This window comes from Lithobates pipiens, unplaced genomic scaffold, assembly GCF_037356315.1.
Source record: "Lithobates pipiens isolate NorthernLeopardFrog02 unplaced genomic scaffold, aLitPip1_a1.2 Scaffold_18, whole genome shotgun sequence".
Taxonomy (NCBI): domain Eukaryota; kingdom Metazoa; phylum Chordata; class Amphibia; order Anura; family Ranidae; genus Lithobates; species Lithobates pipiens.
This window is the reverse complement of record NW_027507758.1, coordinates 205,421,845-205,438,052: the sequence shown is the minus strand read 5'-3', so window position 1 is coordinate 205,438,052 and position 16,208 is coordinate 205,421,845. Positions and strand designations below refer to the sequence as shown.

The 16,208-nt window shown below is 48.9% G+C and overlaps 1 protein-coding gene across 1 annotated transcript in view; it reads left to right on the top strand.

Annotated features, from left to right (window-relative positions):
- The window catches only part of LOC143987645 (protein unc-93 homolog A-like), a 991,508-nt gene that overhangs the window by 194,423 nt on the left and 780,877 nt on the right, over positions 1-16,208 (top strand). The window contains exon 3 of the mRNA XM_077486536.1: positions 7,990-8,171. Within this exon, the coding sequence (XP_077342662.1) occupies positions 7,990-8,171 (182 nt within the window). The remainder of the gene's footprint in view (positions 1-7,989; positions 8,172-16,208) is intronic.

Sequence of the window (16,208 nt, the reverse complement as noted above, 5' to 3'; positions counted from 1 at the left end):
ATAGAGGATGATTGGAACAAAACTGACAAGAAGTTTTCTCTAGCCCGTTTAACCAACCTGTATCCTCTGGCAGATTCGGATACTTGAGTCCTTGAGCTCAATGCCAGTGGTTGATACGACTGTAGTGCATCTGGCAAAAAATGTAACACTGCCAATGGAGCATCCAATGTCTTTCAAGGATCCCCTAGATAGACCTATTGACCTAGACCTCAAGAGGAGCTATCTAGCGGCAGGGGCAGCTTGCAGACCAGCCATTGCGCTGACATCTGTTTCCAATGCCATCAGGTCTTGGATGGAAAATGTTGAGACAGCCCTGCACCAAGACGTTCCTAAAGATGACATAATTAGAGTTCTGGAGGAGCTCAAGTTGGCGGCAGATTTCGTAGGAGAATCTGCAATTGACACAATCCAGTGTTCAGCCAATTCAATGCTGCACTCTGTTATGACAAAGTGGGACTTATGGCTAAGACCTGGAAAATCTTTGTTTGGTGAGAAACTCAACAAAGCAATCTCCAGAGTAACAGGGGGCAAATCTGGCTTACTTCCTCAGGACAGGAAGGTCCAGAGAACAAAGGCCTATTTATCATGATTCCAGAAATCAAATTCTAGAGACTTCAGACAGTCTTGCCCCTTTAGGGGGGACAACAAGAAATCGTGGAGAGGCACCCAGACTTCTTTTTTGGGAGCCAGAAAGAATGCCCAGGAGGGGACAAAGTCTTTTTGACGTCAAAGGGGTAGAGACGCCCATAGTGGGTACCCGGTTAAAAAAGCTTTTTCCCCACCTGGACCTCCAAGTTTCAAGACCCATGGGTCCTATTAACGATCCGGTACAGTCACTTTTGGACTTTCTCTCAACAGCCTCCTCACACGTCCTTCAAAGAAACACAGTTACCAGCCTCCCCACAGAAAGCACTGACCTTAAACCAATTTTTTGAGTCCCTGCAGCATCCAGGGGCAGCAATACCTGTCCCCCCATCGGAATGATTTACAGGTTTTTATTCCACTCTGTTCCTGGTACAGAAAAAAACTGGCGACTGGAGACCTGTAATAGATCTGAAGAAGCTAAATCAATACATCCATCTTGAAAGCTTCAAGATGGAGTCGCTCCAAACTATCATCCAAACCATACATATTACAGATTGGCTAATATCGATAGACCTGCAGGATGTTTAACTCCACATTCATTTTCTACTATCCTTACAAAAATATTTAAGGTTCGCAGTGGGTCATGTCCACCTGCAATTTCAAGCTCTGCCCTTAGAGCTGTGCACCCCCCCCCCTCGGGTGTTCACAAAAGTGTTGATATCCGTCTTGGCCCCTCTGAGAGAGAAGGGATTAAGGATTTATCACTACGTGGACGATATTCTCTTGCTGTCAAACAACCACGAGCAATCTTATAGTCCATAGGGAAATTCTTCTTCAGTCATTAACGGAGTTCAGGTGGCTAGTTAACCATCGGAAGTGTCAATTGGTTCCAACACAGCAGAGGGTTTACTTAGGAGCAATGTTCGATACGCTCCTAGGCTCAGTATCTTTACCCCAGGTGAAGATGGAGGGCATCATTCAGAAGGTATCCAAGATCATACAGAGATCCCATCTATCAGCCTTGCAGTGTCTGAGCCTTATTGGCACAATGTCCTTGTGCATACCTCTAGTCCCATGGTCTCACTGGCATCTGAGACACTTCCAGACGGGATTTTTAATACAATGGAGACGGCAACATCTGTCTCAGACAAACAATGCTAATGAGCAGGAGTCTACACTGGTGGATGAATCCAGAGAATCTCTCCCGGTTCCATCATTTGGGTTCCCACTCTTGGACCACAATTACATCAGATGCAAGTGCCCAGGGGTGGGGTTCCCATTGCAGAGAATTCGGGATTCAGGGAAGATGGCTCTTTCCTACCAGAGGGATAGTGTCCAATGTCCTAGAAATGAGGGCAGCATTTCTAGCCTAAACCTCTTTTGCATCTCAGGTCAAGGGACAGAGGGTACTTCTACGTTTGGACAACAAGGCATTGGTCTTGTACCTTCAGAAACAAGGGGGCACCTACAGCAAGACTCTTCTGAGGGAGGTGGAACCTGTGATGCTCTGGGCAGATAGGAACCTTGTAGACCTTAGGGCAATATATCTCCCAGGCAAGATGAACACAGAGGCAGATGTCTTCTCGATAAGGTTTGGGGACAATGAGTGGTCTCTCCATCCCCATGTGTTCAACCAAATCTCTATGGCAGACCCCACAGGTGGATCTTTTTGCTACGCAGGAGAATTGCAAAATCAGGAGATTTTTCTCTTGCCTTCCACATCCACAGACGGAAGGGGTAGATGCGATATCTTGTCCCTGGACCTTCAAGACATCTTACGCCTTTCCTCCTCGCCCACTCATTTTAAGGTTTCTCCTCAGACTCATGAATGAACCAGTCCAAATGCTAGCAGTGCTACCCTATTGGCTGAAGAGACCGTGGTTTCTACTAACCATGCACCTCAGTGTGGGTCCTCCGATCAGACAGTTGTTGACCCAGGGCAGGCTGGCCCATCCAGACCCACAGAAGCTGGGTCTATGTGTATGGAAGTTGAAAGGAGGAGGTTTGAATCATTAGGCTGTTCCCAAGAGGTCATATACACCCTGGTGAAAGCTAGAAGAGCATACAACCAACACAATCTATGCAAGAATTTGGGACAAGTTCTTATCCTATGCCACAGGGAAAGGATTTTATCCTATCCCTCCTTCCACTTCTGATGTGCTAAGTTTCCTGAAAACTGGCCTTGAGTTCCCTCAAGGTACAAGTGTTTGCAATTTCTGCAGCAAAGAAAACACCAAGTGGGCAGAAGACCCTCTAGTGCAGTGGTCATCAACCCTGTCCTCAGGGCCCGCTAACAGGCCAGGTTTGCAAGATAACTGAAATACATCACAGGTGATATCATTACTGCTCAGTGATTGCAGTATTCTTGTCTGTATCTCCCCAAGGTAATACATAAAACCTGGCCTGTTAGTGGGCCCTGAGGACAGGGTTGATGACCACTGCTCTAGTGGTTACCTCAGGGGAGTATTGAAGATGCGTCCTCCATCCAGACGTTCCTTCCCAAAGTGGGAGCTTCCTTTAGTACTGGAAGTTCTATCTACTCATTCGTTTGTGCCGGTTGAAGAAGTTTCCATTTGGAATTTAACTTTAAAAACACATTTTCTATTGGCCATTACATCTGGCAGGAGGATTTCAGAGCTCCACTCCCAGGGTATCGGGGATGAACATATATCATTTTTTCCAGATAGGGTAGAACTTCGCCCTCTCAGAGGGTTTACGCCTAAGGTCACCTCAACGACAAACCTGTCAGAGCCATGGGCATTACCAGTTTTCATGGACTCAGAATCAAACTCCTGTCACGAGTTGGACATATCCAAAGTCCTCAGGGCCTACTTGGAAGCCACAGCAAGTTTCAGGAATTCTGAAAGATTACTCATCATCCCATGGGGCAAAAATACAGGGAAGGAAGCTTTTACCAGAACCTTGGCATCCTGGATTGTCAAGCTAATTCAGAAGGCATACAGGGCGAAGAACTTGGAACCTCCGGCTCAGGTGAATGCTCACTCAACAAGAGCGGTATCAGCTTTTTGGGCAGCGAGGGCTAACGTTTCTTTGGAAACAGTATGCAGGGCTGCCACTTGGTCTTCTCGACACACGCTCCTTAAACATTATCGTGTTGATCGCGGAGCTCTTACGACCGTAGAGTTCGGGAGAAGAGCACTTCGTGCTGCTATGTCTGTATCTGATTAAAAGATTTTTTTGTTAAAGCATTAAACCCACCCGTGTGAGCTAGTTATTTATCACATGTATGCTGCCATGGAGGCACCAGGAAATGAAAAATTGTATCATATTTACTGTAATTTTCCTTTCCTGGTGCCAACCCATGGCAGCATACGCTCCCACCCTCGGTATTCTATATTACGAAGAATGTTGGGGGAGAGACCATGTCCTTTAATTTACGCTATTCACTAGTCCTGAAGGCGGAGCTATATCACATGTATGCTGCCATGGATTGGCACCAGGAAAGGAAAATTATGGTAAGTATGATACAATTTTCAGTTTTTTCTTCTTTAAATGTCTTTTTTTTTTTTTTATGTTTAGCGAAAAATAAAAAAACAGGGTTTAACCACTTAAGAACCGCCGGATGTAACTATACGTCGGCACGGACGAATGGCACGGACAGGCACAAGCACGTACCCGTACCTGCCTGCCTTCCAGCGGGTGGGGGGTATGATCGGACCCCCTCCCGCTGGTTGCGGCTGTCTGTTTCGCTTCAGGAGTGATCCGGGATGAGGGGAAGGCCGTTGGTTTCTGGCCATCCCCTTGCGATCGCTCCTGGCGAATGAGAAGCTTTCCCTGCCTGTGTAGTGTAAACACAGGCAGGAGGAAGTGATGTCACTTTACTCGTGGTGGTCTTTTTGACCGGATGGCGAGGAGAGAAGACATCATAGTAAGTGCACCAACAGTCCACTGACACATAGGTACACACAGGCACACTTTAACCCCGATCACCCCCACCCCCCCATCCCCCCCCCCCCCGTCACAGTGCCACTGATTGCAGTGATCATTTATTTACTGATCACTGCATTTAGTGTCAGTTGTGACTGTAAAAAGTGTCAGGGCAGTTAGTGTTAGGTCCAGGGTGGCCCCCTACCCCCCCTAATAAAGGTTTAACCCCTTGATTGCCCCCCAGGTAACCCTTTCACCCCCTTTTGCCAGTGTCACTAAGCGATCGTTTTTCTGATCGCTGCATTAGTATCACTGGTGCCGCTAGGTAGCTAGTTATTTTTTAGGTTCACCGCCAGGTTTTTATAGCATCAGGGACTCCCATATACAACCTAATAAAGGTTTTAAGCCCCTGATTGCCCCTAGAGTTAACCCTTTCACCAGTGATCACCATATAAGTGTCACTGGTGACGCTGGTTAGCCAGTTAAATATTTAGGTTCCCCGTCAGGTTTTTATATAGCGTCAGGGACCCCCATATACTACCTAATAAAGGTTTTAACCCCCTTAATGCCCCTAGAGTTAACCCTTTCACCAGTGATCACCATGTAAGTGTTATGGGTGACGCTGGTTAGTTTGCTTTTTATAGCATCAGGGTACCCGCCCTTTATTACCCAATAAAGGTTTAACCCCCTGATCACCCGGCGGGTGATACCAATTAGGTTTTAGGGTCAGATAGGGTCTACATCGCCCCAGGCAGCGCTAGGTTAGTGCCAGTACCGCTAACACCCACGCGCAAAGCATACACCTCCCGTAGTGGTATAGTATCTGAACAGATCAATATCTACTCGCCCACACACGCAGAGGAAAGTCCGCTCATTTTGAGCGCGACTCCAGGTAGCATCGCTGGCCCCGTCACCTGGTATGGACTTATCGGAATCCGTGAGCCCCCTTTAATAAGGGGGCCCCTGGATCCCGGCCCCCCACCCTATGTGAATGAGTATAGGGTACAATGTACCCCTACCCATTCACCTGTAAAAAAAATGTAAAAAAAAAGTCATTTATTGCACAGCTCCGGGGGTCTTCTTCCGTCTTCAGGGGTCTTCTCGCCGGACTAGGGGTCTGATATGGACCTGGGGGGGACCCCCACGCCATTTTTTCGGCATAGGCATTCCCCTTTAAGTCCATACCAGGTGATGGGACCAGCGACGCTTCCTTCACTGGTCCCGGCTACCTGGAGCCGTGCTCAAAATGAGCGGATTTTTCTCCGGGCTGGAAAAGTCTGTTCATTTCAAAAGTACGGCGGACTGGCACACACAAGGCCATACTGTCCGCCGAAATGCGAGTCCAGCAGACAGATTGATGTGCAAAACTCCAATCTTAGTCCGCCGGACTTTTGGGTAAAAAAAGTCTGCCGGACACATGGGCGGATTGTCCGGCGGACTTGAATCCGCCGGACTTTTCCACCGGATTGTTTGATCGTGTGTACGCGGCATTAGAAATCCTGAAGGCAGTGATTGGATTTCGGGGTGCCGTACGTGGCTAGGCTCCCAAAAAGTCCCACACACGTGGTATCCCCATACTCAGGAGAAGCAGCAGAATATATTTTGGGGTGTAATTCCACATATAACTATGGCATGTGTGAGCAATATATCATTTAGTGACAACTTTTTGTAAACATATTTTTTTTTTTTTGTCATTATTCAATCACTTGGGACAAAAAAAAGAAATATTCAATGGACTCAACATGCCTCTCAGCAATTTCCTTGGGGTGTCTACTTTCCAAAATGGGGTCATTTGGGGGGTTTTGTACTGCCCTGCCATTTTAGCACCTCAAGAAATGATATAGGCAGTCATAAATTAAAAGCTGTGTAAATTCCAGAAAATGTACTCTAGTTTGTAGACGCTATAACTTTTGCGCAAACCAATAAATAAACGCTTATTGACTTTTTTTTTTTTTTTTTTACTAAAGGCGTGGCTGAATACATTTTGGTCTAAATGTATGACTAAAATTGAGTTCGGTTTTTCTTATAACAAAGTAGAAAATATCTTCTTTTTTCAAACTTTTCGGTCTTTTTCCATTTATATCGTAAAAAAAATCACAGAGGCAATCAAATACCATAAAAAGAAAGCTTTATTTGTGGGAAGAAAAGGACGCAAATTTCATTTGGGTACAACATTGCATGACCGCGCAATTACCAGTTAAAGCAGTGCAGTGAGAAATTGGTCCAGGGCTAAAGTGGTTAAATACCACCAAAACAAAGCTCTATTTTGTGTAAAAAAAAAAAAAATGTAATTTGGGTACAGTGTTGCATGACGGTGTAATTGTCATTCAAAGTGTGACGGCGCTGAATGCTGAAAATTGGCCTGGGCAGGAAGGGGGTGAAAGTGCCCGTAGGAAAGTGGTTAAAGGATAAGTTCACCTTTGGGAACATGTGACATGTTCCCACTTCCCACTGCAGCATCTCACCTATCCAGTGGATCTAGTGACAGCAAGAGGAGAATCTTCTCCCTGAACTTGCTGTCACTATTTAAAAAAAATACATAGGGGGTTATTTTTTTTAAGGCAAATACACTTTGCACTACAAGTGCAAAGTACGCTTGAAATTGCACTGAAAGTGCAGTTGCTGTAGATCTGAGGCCCACCTAAATCCTAAGTCCCAGGCCCATGATGCTCTTAATCTGGCCCTGATTGGTGCCAACATGCACCATGACAGCTGGGTATTCCCCAGCCCCTCCCAGTAATATGACCACCAGATCCGTGATGTGCCGAGCCCGAGCGCCTGATAGACAACATACTGTTTGGTGCTTCAGGTCTTTGTCACAGATTGCCCTCTCTGTCGTTCTAAGAATTGAGTCCCCTACCACCAGAATCTGTCTTGCCTTTCCCTTCGCTTCTCCCCACTCTCACTGGAGGAGTTCTTCCCCCGACAGCTAGGAGAGTCACTCAACTCCAGCAGTGCTGGTCCCTGACTGGTTTCACTAATGTCACTCAATGGAGTGTACTTATTGGGATGCGCCAGCCCTGGATCAGCCTCCCTGGCACTTCCCCCCTCTACCCTTCCTGACTGTCACCCATCTACTCTTTGCTAGTACCTGCACCTCTTTGTCTCCACCCTGCTGTGTACATTCCTGGCTCTCCTTTAGTATGGAGGTACTTCTCAGTGCTGACAGTTGCTTCCCCAGATTCAGAACCTGGGCTTCCAAGGAAACAATGCGCTTACATTTTGCATAGCAGTATTCACCCTCGATCGGATGGTCAAGGAAAGATTACCATCCGATACTACTGTTTCTTAAACCGGCTATAAAATATTTATATGCGATAACATCAAAAACTGTATTTGTTATATAAGTGATTTAGTGTACTTGAACAACACGTTGTTTTCCATAAGATCACTGCAGAGATTCAAAAACACTTCTCCTTTAGGTAAAAAAAAGTAATAGATACAGACATACAATAAAATATATATATATTTAATTAATATTATATATAATATATATATTTTTTTTTTTTTTAACAGAGCAGCCTCAACAGGATTGATGGACTTGGTGTTGCATCACTTAGTGTGATGTATGTGTCCCTTAGTCTCTCTTCATTATTGCTGCCTCCTTTGCTCATTAAGAAAATCGGTTGCAAGTGGACCATCGTGGCTTCTATGTTTTGTTTCATTTCCTACAGCCTTTGCAACTTCTATCCAAGCTGGTATGTATGCTGTATACACATATATCTGCAATTTATTTTTATTAATTCAATAAGGTTTACCGTATATACTCGAGTATAGGCCGACCCGAATATAAGCCGAGGCCCCCAATTTACCCCCAAAAAAACTGGCAAACTTATTGACTCGTGTATAAGCCGAGGGTGAGACATGCCTGTCCATCCCTGTGTGTGTGTCCGTCCATCCCTGTGTGTCCGTCCATCCCTGTGTGTCCGTCCATCCCTGTGTGTCCGTCCATCCATCCCTGTGTGTGTGTGTGTCCATCCATCCATCCATCCCTGTGTGTGTGTGTCTCCATCCATCCATCCATCCATCCCTGTGTGTGTGTGTCTCCATCCATCCATCCCTGTGTGTGTGTGTCTCCATCCATCCATCCCTGTGTGTGTGTGTATCCATCCATCCCTGTGTGTGTCTCCATCCATCCATCCGTGTGTGTGTGTGTGTGTGTGTGTGTGTGTGTGTCCAGCCTACCTGTGTCCCGAGCCTTTGTCCCGAGCCTCCGTCCCGTGCCTTGCCTCCGTCCCGTGCCTTGCCTCCTTGCCTCCGTCCCGTGCCTTGCCTCCTTGCCTCCGTCCCGTGCCTTGCCTCCTTGCCTCCGTCCCGTGCCGTGCCTTGCCTTGCCTCCGTCCCGTCCCGTCCCGTGCCGTGCCTTGCCTTGCCTCCGTCCCGTGCCCTCTTCGTCGGCGCCTCGGCGGCCATTGTAAAATTCAAAAGCCGCGCCTCCGCCTTCGCCTGTGATAGGCGGAACACTGAATTTCCCAGCAGCCTGTGTTCCGCCTATCACGGACATCGTATCATCCTCGTCCGTAGTACGAGGATGATACGATGTCCGTGATAGGCGGAACACAGGCTGCTGGGAAATTCAGTGTTCCGCCTATCACAGGCGAAGGCGGAGCCGGAGGCGCGGCTTTTGAATTATAGAATGGCCGCTGTCTGTCTGCTCGACACGCTGATCGAGCGGGCAGACAGCGATGACTCGAGTATAAGCCGAGGGGGGCACTTTCAGCCTCAAAAAAGAGGCTGAAAATCTCGGCTTATACTCGAGTATATACGGTACTAACTGAAAATATGATGCGCAGTAGAATCCTCATACACAGTTAGTAGTTCATACATTTTTCTATATTAAAAGAGGCGAGTAAAAGGACAAATAAAAAAACATGTTTAAGTGATTTTTGTTTTTTGTATAATCAGTATTTATTGCAATATAACAGAAACCTTGAAATACAAGACAAGTTCAACATCACTTTTAAGTGCAAGACCCTTCGCGCCTCAGAAAAGCCGCCCAAGTGTCAGTTTGACAGCATATAGGTTGAACAAACAGACATACATAAGGAGGGAGGTTACTAAGTCAGGGAGAATGTCGTGGGCGTACTTATAGCGGGTAGGCTGGTGATAACCAAATAGTTGCAAGGGCGATAACAGCTTAGTAGGCGTTGGGACTGCTCTGGCACAAAAAATTATCTGAAGTGTGGACACCATCCTGTCGCTGGGGTAGAGGGGGGGGGCCAACGGCCTCCAGCTAGCCGCCCTCCACCCCCTGCGTATCCCGGGAGTCCCGTCGTCACCACAGGGGGTCGGCCAGAACGTCTCCACTTTCTAATTACAGAGAATCCCGCCCGGAAGCTCTGGGATTAGAGAAGGGATCTCAGCCCACCATCTACCAGCTCCGGTGTATCAGGCTCCCACGACATTCAGGCCGAGGAGAGGTTAACATGTAGGAAAAGAAGGAGAGGAGGAGAGGAAAGAAAAATAGCAGAGGGTAGAAAAAAACAACAACTGCGTACGCAGCGGGGTAGGGGAGGGGTATACTGGGAGAGGTGGGAAGAAGGGAAGGGAGGTAGGAAGGAAAGGACAGGTAGTGTAGGTCAAATTACCTGAGTATAAGTTCCAAATGTCTGCTTTGTCCGCACCGGGCACACCACTCCTGAGTGTAAAGTTCTGTAAGCAGTATTTCCCTGCTAAGAGCTCCCAGGGGGAGATCCATTCCCCCCACGTGCCCCAGCCAGCCTGAGAGTTTTAAGGGTAGGGTCTGCCAACTCTAGCAGAGCTATGTCTAAGCTTGAGGGTACTTGGTTAGGGTCCGATGCATATGCCGACCAGGGTCTCCAGATATCATGAAATCGTCTTCAAGGCCCTTACAGGTTGCAACCCAATTCTCCGCCTCTCTCACCGCATTCACTCCTCTGCACCACTCCTCTCGAGTGGGAATTCCAGGCCTTTTCCAGTATATCGGAATCAGGCGTTTTGCTGCATTCAGCAAATGTGCCAGCACAGTATTTTTATATACACTGAGCGGGAACGGGGGTACCTGCAGAAGGAAGTGCAGCGGTGAGAGGGGGACCTCTATCCCTGTCACTATTTTTACTTGGCCCTGTATGTCTTCCCAGAAGGGTCGAATTAGGGGGCAATCCCACCATATATGAATTAGGGTCCCTCGGTGCCCACACCCCCTCCAACAGAACTCCGATGTGGAGGGGTAGATGCAGGCCAAATCTGCTGGCACCCGGTACCAACGTCCCAGTAGTTTTAAGTTGGTCTCCTGGGTTTTGGAGTCTCTAGAGGACGAATGGGTGAGGGAATAGAGGTGTGATAACTGCGTCTCTGTAAATGTTGTCCCTATGTCGGTCTCCCATCGCCTGATATAGGCAGGGGTGGCCAGGGGGCCAGCCGAATCCAACAGCTGGTATAACTCAGAAACCAGGTGTGGAGTCGGCTCCTCTGCAATAAAGATACGTTCAAATGGGATGAGGGACAGGGGGTCCCTAATAGTATGACCATGTACCTGGAAAAAGTGGTGTAGTTGTCTGTATCTCCAGAAATTCATTTGTGAGCCTCGACTACCTACGGGCAGGGCTTCGTATGGCATAAGACCGCCATCCCATGAGTTTCCCACAACTAGCGTTCCCATCATCTACCCAAGTCTCGAAGAAAAGCCATCTGTTCTCCTGGTGGGAACCACAAGAAGCCTCCCAGTGGGGCCAACTGAGACATAGGGGGAGCCAGCTTTAGGAGTGGGTTGATCCTGTCCCAAACCGAAAACACATGGGTCGTCAAGAGGGAGGTCATCTCCGCCAAGCCCCTATATTCCTGGGGCAGCCAGGGCGCGTAAGATAAGTTCCTAACCACCAGACATTTCTCCAGAGGGACCCAGAGCTTTGTTCGAGAGTGGAAACGCCAGTTCAGGATCTTCTGGAGGGCTATAGCTTGATAATACTGCCTAATGTCTGGGACACCCAGGCCACCCCTCCTCTTCGAACGACGTAACACCCGTAGAGCTATCCTAGGTTTACGAGCGTTCCAAATAAAGCGAGACATTAAACTACGTAAGCGGTCGAAGAAGCACTTGGGTAAGGGGATCGGAATCATCTGTAAGTAGAAGAGTATATGGGGTAGAACGTTCATCTTTATAATGCTCACCCGACCAAACCATGTAAACCCCATCCATTGCAAGAGGTCTCTCTCGATTGCATCCAATAAAGGTGGGTAATTAGCTAGGTATAGGGTATCAAAGCGGTTTGTTAAGTGCACACCCAAGTATCGCAGGGACGACATAGTCCAGACGAAGGGAAAGGCTGCCTTGAGGGTCGCCATCAGGTGAGGGGCTAATTGAATGGGGAGTATTTCCGACTTTGAAAAATGTATCTTAAAGTTGGATAAAGACCCAAAAAGTTTCAGTTCCTTCATCAGATTTGGCAGAGAGAGCAGGGGGGTCCGTAAGGTGAAACAGCACATCATCAGCATAGGCCGAGAGTTTGTGTTCTGTATTACCAACTTGGAGGCCCTTGATATCAGAGCTAGCCCTCACCGTGCGGAGAAAAGGCTCGAGCACCAGGGCAAACAAGAGGGGTGAAAGAGGACACCCCTGCCTCGTGCCGTTTCTAATGGGGAACCGGACCGATAAAGTCCCATTCACCTTGACCTGAGCGCAAGGTGTGGAATATAGGGCCGCGATTGTAGTCAACATCCGTGGGCCTAGTTGTATTGAGCGAAGCACCTTTGTCAGGTAGGACCAGTCTATGCGGTCAAAGGCCTTTTCTGCGTCTGTGGACAAAACAATATACGGTTGCGGGACTGGATGGGAGCGGGCCCAGTGGATAAGATGGACCGCCCGAAGGGAGTTATCCCTGGCCTCTCTCCCGGCTACAAAGCCGTCTGGTCAGGGTGGACAAGATTAGGGATAAGGTGCTTCATTCTGTTTGCTAAAATTTTTGTCAGAATCTTTATGTCCAAATTAAGAAGGGAGATAGGGCGGTAGCTCTGGGGGACGGTGGGGTCCTTGCCTTCCTTTGGTATCACTGTAATGTGAGCTAGAAGGGCTTCTGGGGGGGTGGCACCACCTCCAGCTATTGCATTAAAATAGGCGCACATGGGAGCCTGCAGCTGGGGCAGGAAAGCTTTATAGTAAGCCTTAGTGAATCCATCAGGACAGTGGCGTAACTAGAACCTTCAGGGCCCCGATGCAAGAAACCATGAAGGGCCCCCCTGAACCCCAGCCAGGGCCCTTCCCTCCGGGTCCGGCGGTGGAACTCCAGGGCGTGGTCACAGGTATGACCTTTGTGAGCCCTGTAGTTCCACCACTGGTATCAGTAGTTTATTTTTATTTTTAGGTGCCCCATTGGGGGACTGTTCCTAGGCAGGATGGGGTCCCCATCCCCAGAAGAGATGAGGTCCTTTTCTCCAAGGAAGATGAAGTTACTGCCCCCAGGTGAGAAGGGATCCCTGTCCCCAGGGGAGGTGGGGGCCCCTGTCCCCACGTGAGAAGGGCTCCCTGTCCCCAGGGGGAGATGGAGGGGGTATGTAATAGTGTGTGGGGGATGGGGTCCTCTCACTCACCATGACCAAGCTGTAGGCCGCACACTGATCCATGTTGGCCTGGGCTCCATCCAGTGTGCTGGGCGGGCGATCAGCATATCTCCCAGAAAGAACTTTCATCATCTGTGTATGGCGGGGGGGAGGGGGGCTGGCAGACAAGCCTGCAGTGTCCTCCGGGGGGGGGCTCTCTTAGGGCTGCACTGCATCTGTGTGCTTAAAGTTTGTTTACCTGGGAGAAGTATGCAGTGCAGTGTGGGCCGGACTCGGGGGGGGGGGGGGGGGGGGGACTCTGGCTGGGGAGAACAGACATCGGACTGAGTGGCAATGCATGGAGCAGAAGAGGGGTAATCTGAGGAGCCGTCTGAGGACACGGGTCATGCGGAGAATGCACAACTAAAGAGCATCCAGTGCGATAGTCGAGCATGGAGCTCTGCTAGTCACCCTCCACCTCCAGCCACCCGTGTGCATGGTGCACTGGTACCCCTAGCAGCATAGGCAGCTAGGGGTACCAGTGCACCATGCACTGGTACCCCCCCCCTCTACATATGGCCGGCAGCAGCATAGGCAGCTAGGGGTACCAGTGCATGGTGCACTGGTACCCCTAGCTGCCTATGCTGCTGCCGGCCATATGTAGAGGGGGCTGCATGGGCCCCCTGCATCACAGGGCCCGGTTGCGGTCGCGACTGCTGCACCCCCTATAGTTACGCCCCTGCATCAGGACCAGGACTCTTCCCATTAGGCAAGGAATCCACCGTGGTCCCAAGCTCCTCCGCAGTAATTGGGAGCTCCAGGGCTGCGGATTGTTCTTCTGTAAGTGTCGGTAGGTCAGCCGCCGCTAAGTAGTCTTGGGTGGCCTTGAGTCTATCCGCTCGGGGCGCGGGGGGAGTGTAGAGTCTAGGTTATATAGTGTTGTGTAGTACTCTCGGAACCCTGCTGCTATTTTAGAAGATTGGACGACCGGAACCCCCGCAGAGGTGTGCAATTTGTGAATATAGGTCTGAGCATGGCGTTTACGGAGGGCGCGGGCCAGCATCCGTCCGCATTTATTCCCGTGTTCGTAATATTTATGGGCCAAAAAGCGAAATTGTTTGCGGGTTTGGCGAAGAAATAAACAAAGAAATTGTTCCCGCAGCTCTGTCAAAGCCGACAAGGCCCCTGGACTCCCACTAGCTTTATGTTCGAGTTCAGCTTTCTGAAGGGCAGTATATACCCGTGTGAAATCAGCACGGCGTTCCTTTTTCAGCCTGGACCTCTGAGAAATTAAGGCCCCTCTAACTACCGCCTTATGTGCTTCCCATATCACTCCCTCACCCAACTCATCTGTCGGATTTTCCCTGAAGTAGTTAGTTAGCGTGTCTGCGACCTCCTTCACCGCGACCCCGTCATCCAGCAAATTATCATTGAGCCGCCATGTCCAGGTCCTCTGCAGGCCCGTGGGCAGGGCAAAGGCAACTGTCACTGGGGCATGGTCTGAAATTGAAATGACGTCAATAGACGCAGACTGAAGGAGTTCCAGAATATTGTGGTCAACGTAGATGTGGTCAATGCGTGTGTATACATCATGTACCTTAGAATAATAACTGTAATCCCTATCAGAAGGGTGTAGCGTCCACCAACCGTCCGACAGGAGGTGAGAGCATAGTCTTGCGGTAGTGTTTAAGGAATTTGTAGGAATGTGAGGGTCTCGCATGAGATGTGTCCAGCTGAGGGTCGGGGCTTACGTTAAAGTCACGAAAGCCTTCCCTAAAATCTGCTAGACGGTCCAAGGTACGATCAATAAAAGTGAGTTGGTCGGCGTTAGGGGCATAAATCGTCGCAAATGTGTACAGTTGTCCAGCTATAGTGCCTTTCAAAAAAACATACCTGCCCTGGGGGTCTACCCTGTGGTCAGAGGGTTGGAAGGGGCATGACTTGTCTATGCCAATGGCTGTACCTCTCGATTTAGATAAGGGGGAGTTGCTCAGGAACCATTGGTTAAAGAGATGGGTAGGTAGTCTAGGGGATGACTGGTGTGTAAAGTGAGTCTCCTGAAGAAAAATCACCTGCGTCTTCAACCGCTTCAATTCTCCCCAGAGCTTACTACGCTTATGAGGGGAGCATAGGCCCCTAACATTGTAAGTGCTTACCTGCAGTGCAGCCATCTAAAAAATTCAGGCTGGGTCATGCTCGAAAACTGGTGGCGCGCCCGGTGCAAACGACAAAATGGCAGAGTTGACTTAAAGAAAGAGGAGTCAAAGAAAAGAAAGCAGACAAGGGAAAAGAGAAAAAGAGATAGGGGGAGAGAAAACATATGCGTGAGACATATATAAGGCACAACTGGTAAAACATGGCGGCCGTGGTCGACCAGAGGTAGGAAAAAACTAAAAGTTATGCCAAGGTCCCCACACCACACAGGGGGGGGGGGGGGGGGGGCGAGGCCACAACTCTAGATCCCAATAAGGATCTAAGCCCGTAAAAAGAAAAAAAAGAAAAACGGGCATCCTACTGGGGGTACGTGGAATCACATAGTGAAGAGGGAAGGGGGTCTCCGTCCACCGCATCTAACATGGTGCGATAAAGGAGGGGGAAAATAAGAGAGGAGTAAATGACTAATGTGTATCTGGTTCCCCATGGCAAAAAAAAAAAATACAAATGTGAACCAAAAACTTGAACCAGAACTAGCGTCTGTGGAGAATTCCAGTTAAGTCAAGTCAGCCCAGAGTTCCGCAGATCTCAGGAGCGTGTCCTTAGTAAAAAGGGTCAGCTCCCTCAGGTTCCCAGGTCAACAGAGTCCGTGGAAGGGTCCGTGGATTGTCTCCTATAGCGCCGTCTGCGATTTTGACTTCTAGTGGGTAGCCACGGGTGCGGTGTCTGCAATCTAAAAGCCGCAAAGTCAGAGGGGCTTCTCCAGTCCGGAAAATTAACCTGTTCCAGCTCCAAGGAAGCTATGAAGTGCGGGAGGTCATCTTAATGCTGAGAGTCACGGTCTTACCATCCCTGGTAACTTGGAGGGCGAAGGGAAACCCCCACCGGTATGACAGGCCAGCATCTTGGGTAGCCAGCAGGAGGGGGAGCAATGCCCTGCATTGCATAAGAGTGTGCTTTGAAATGTCCTGGTAAAAAGCCAGATGTGCGCCATCAGTCAAAATAGGGTTTTCCTCATTTTCTGCATGATGCGATCCTTAAGCGTATATTTATGCAGCTTACAGATAATGTCTCTCGGATTATTC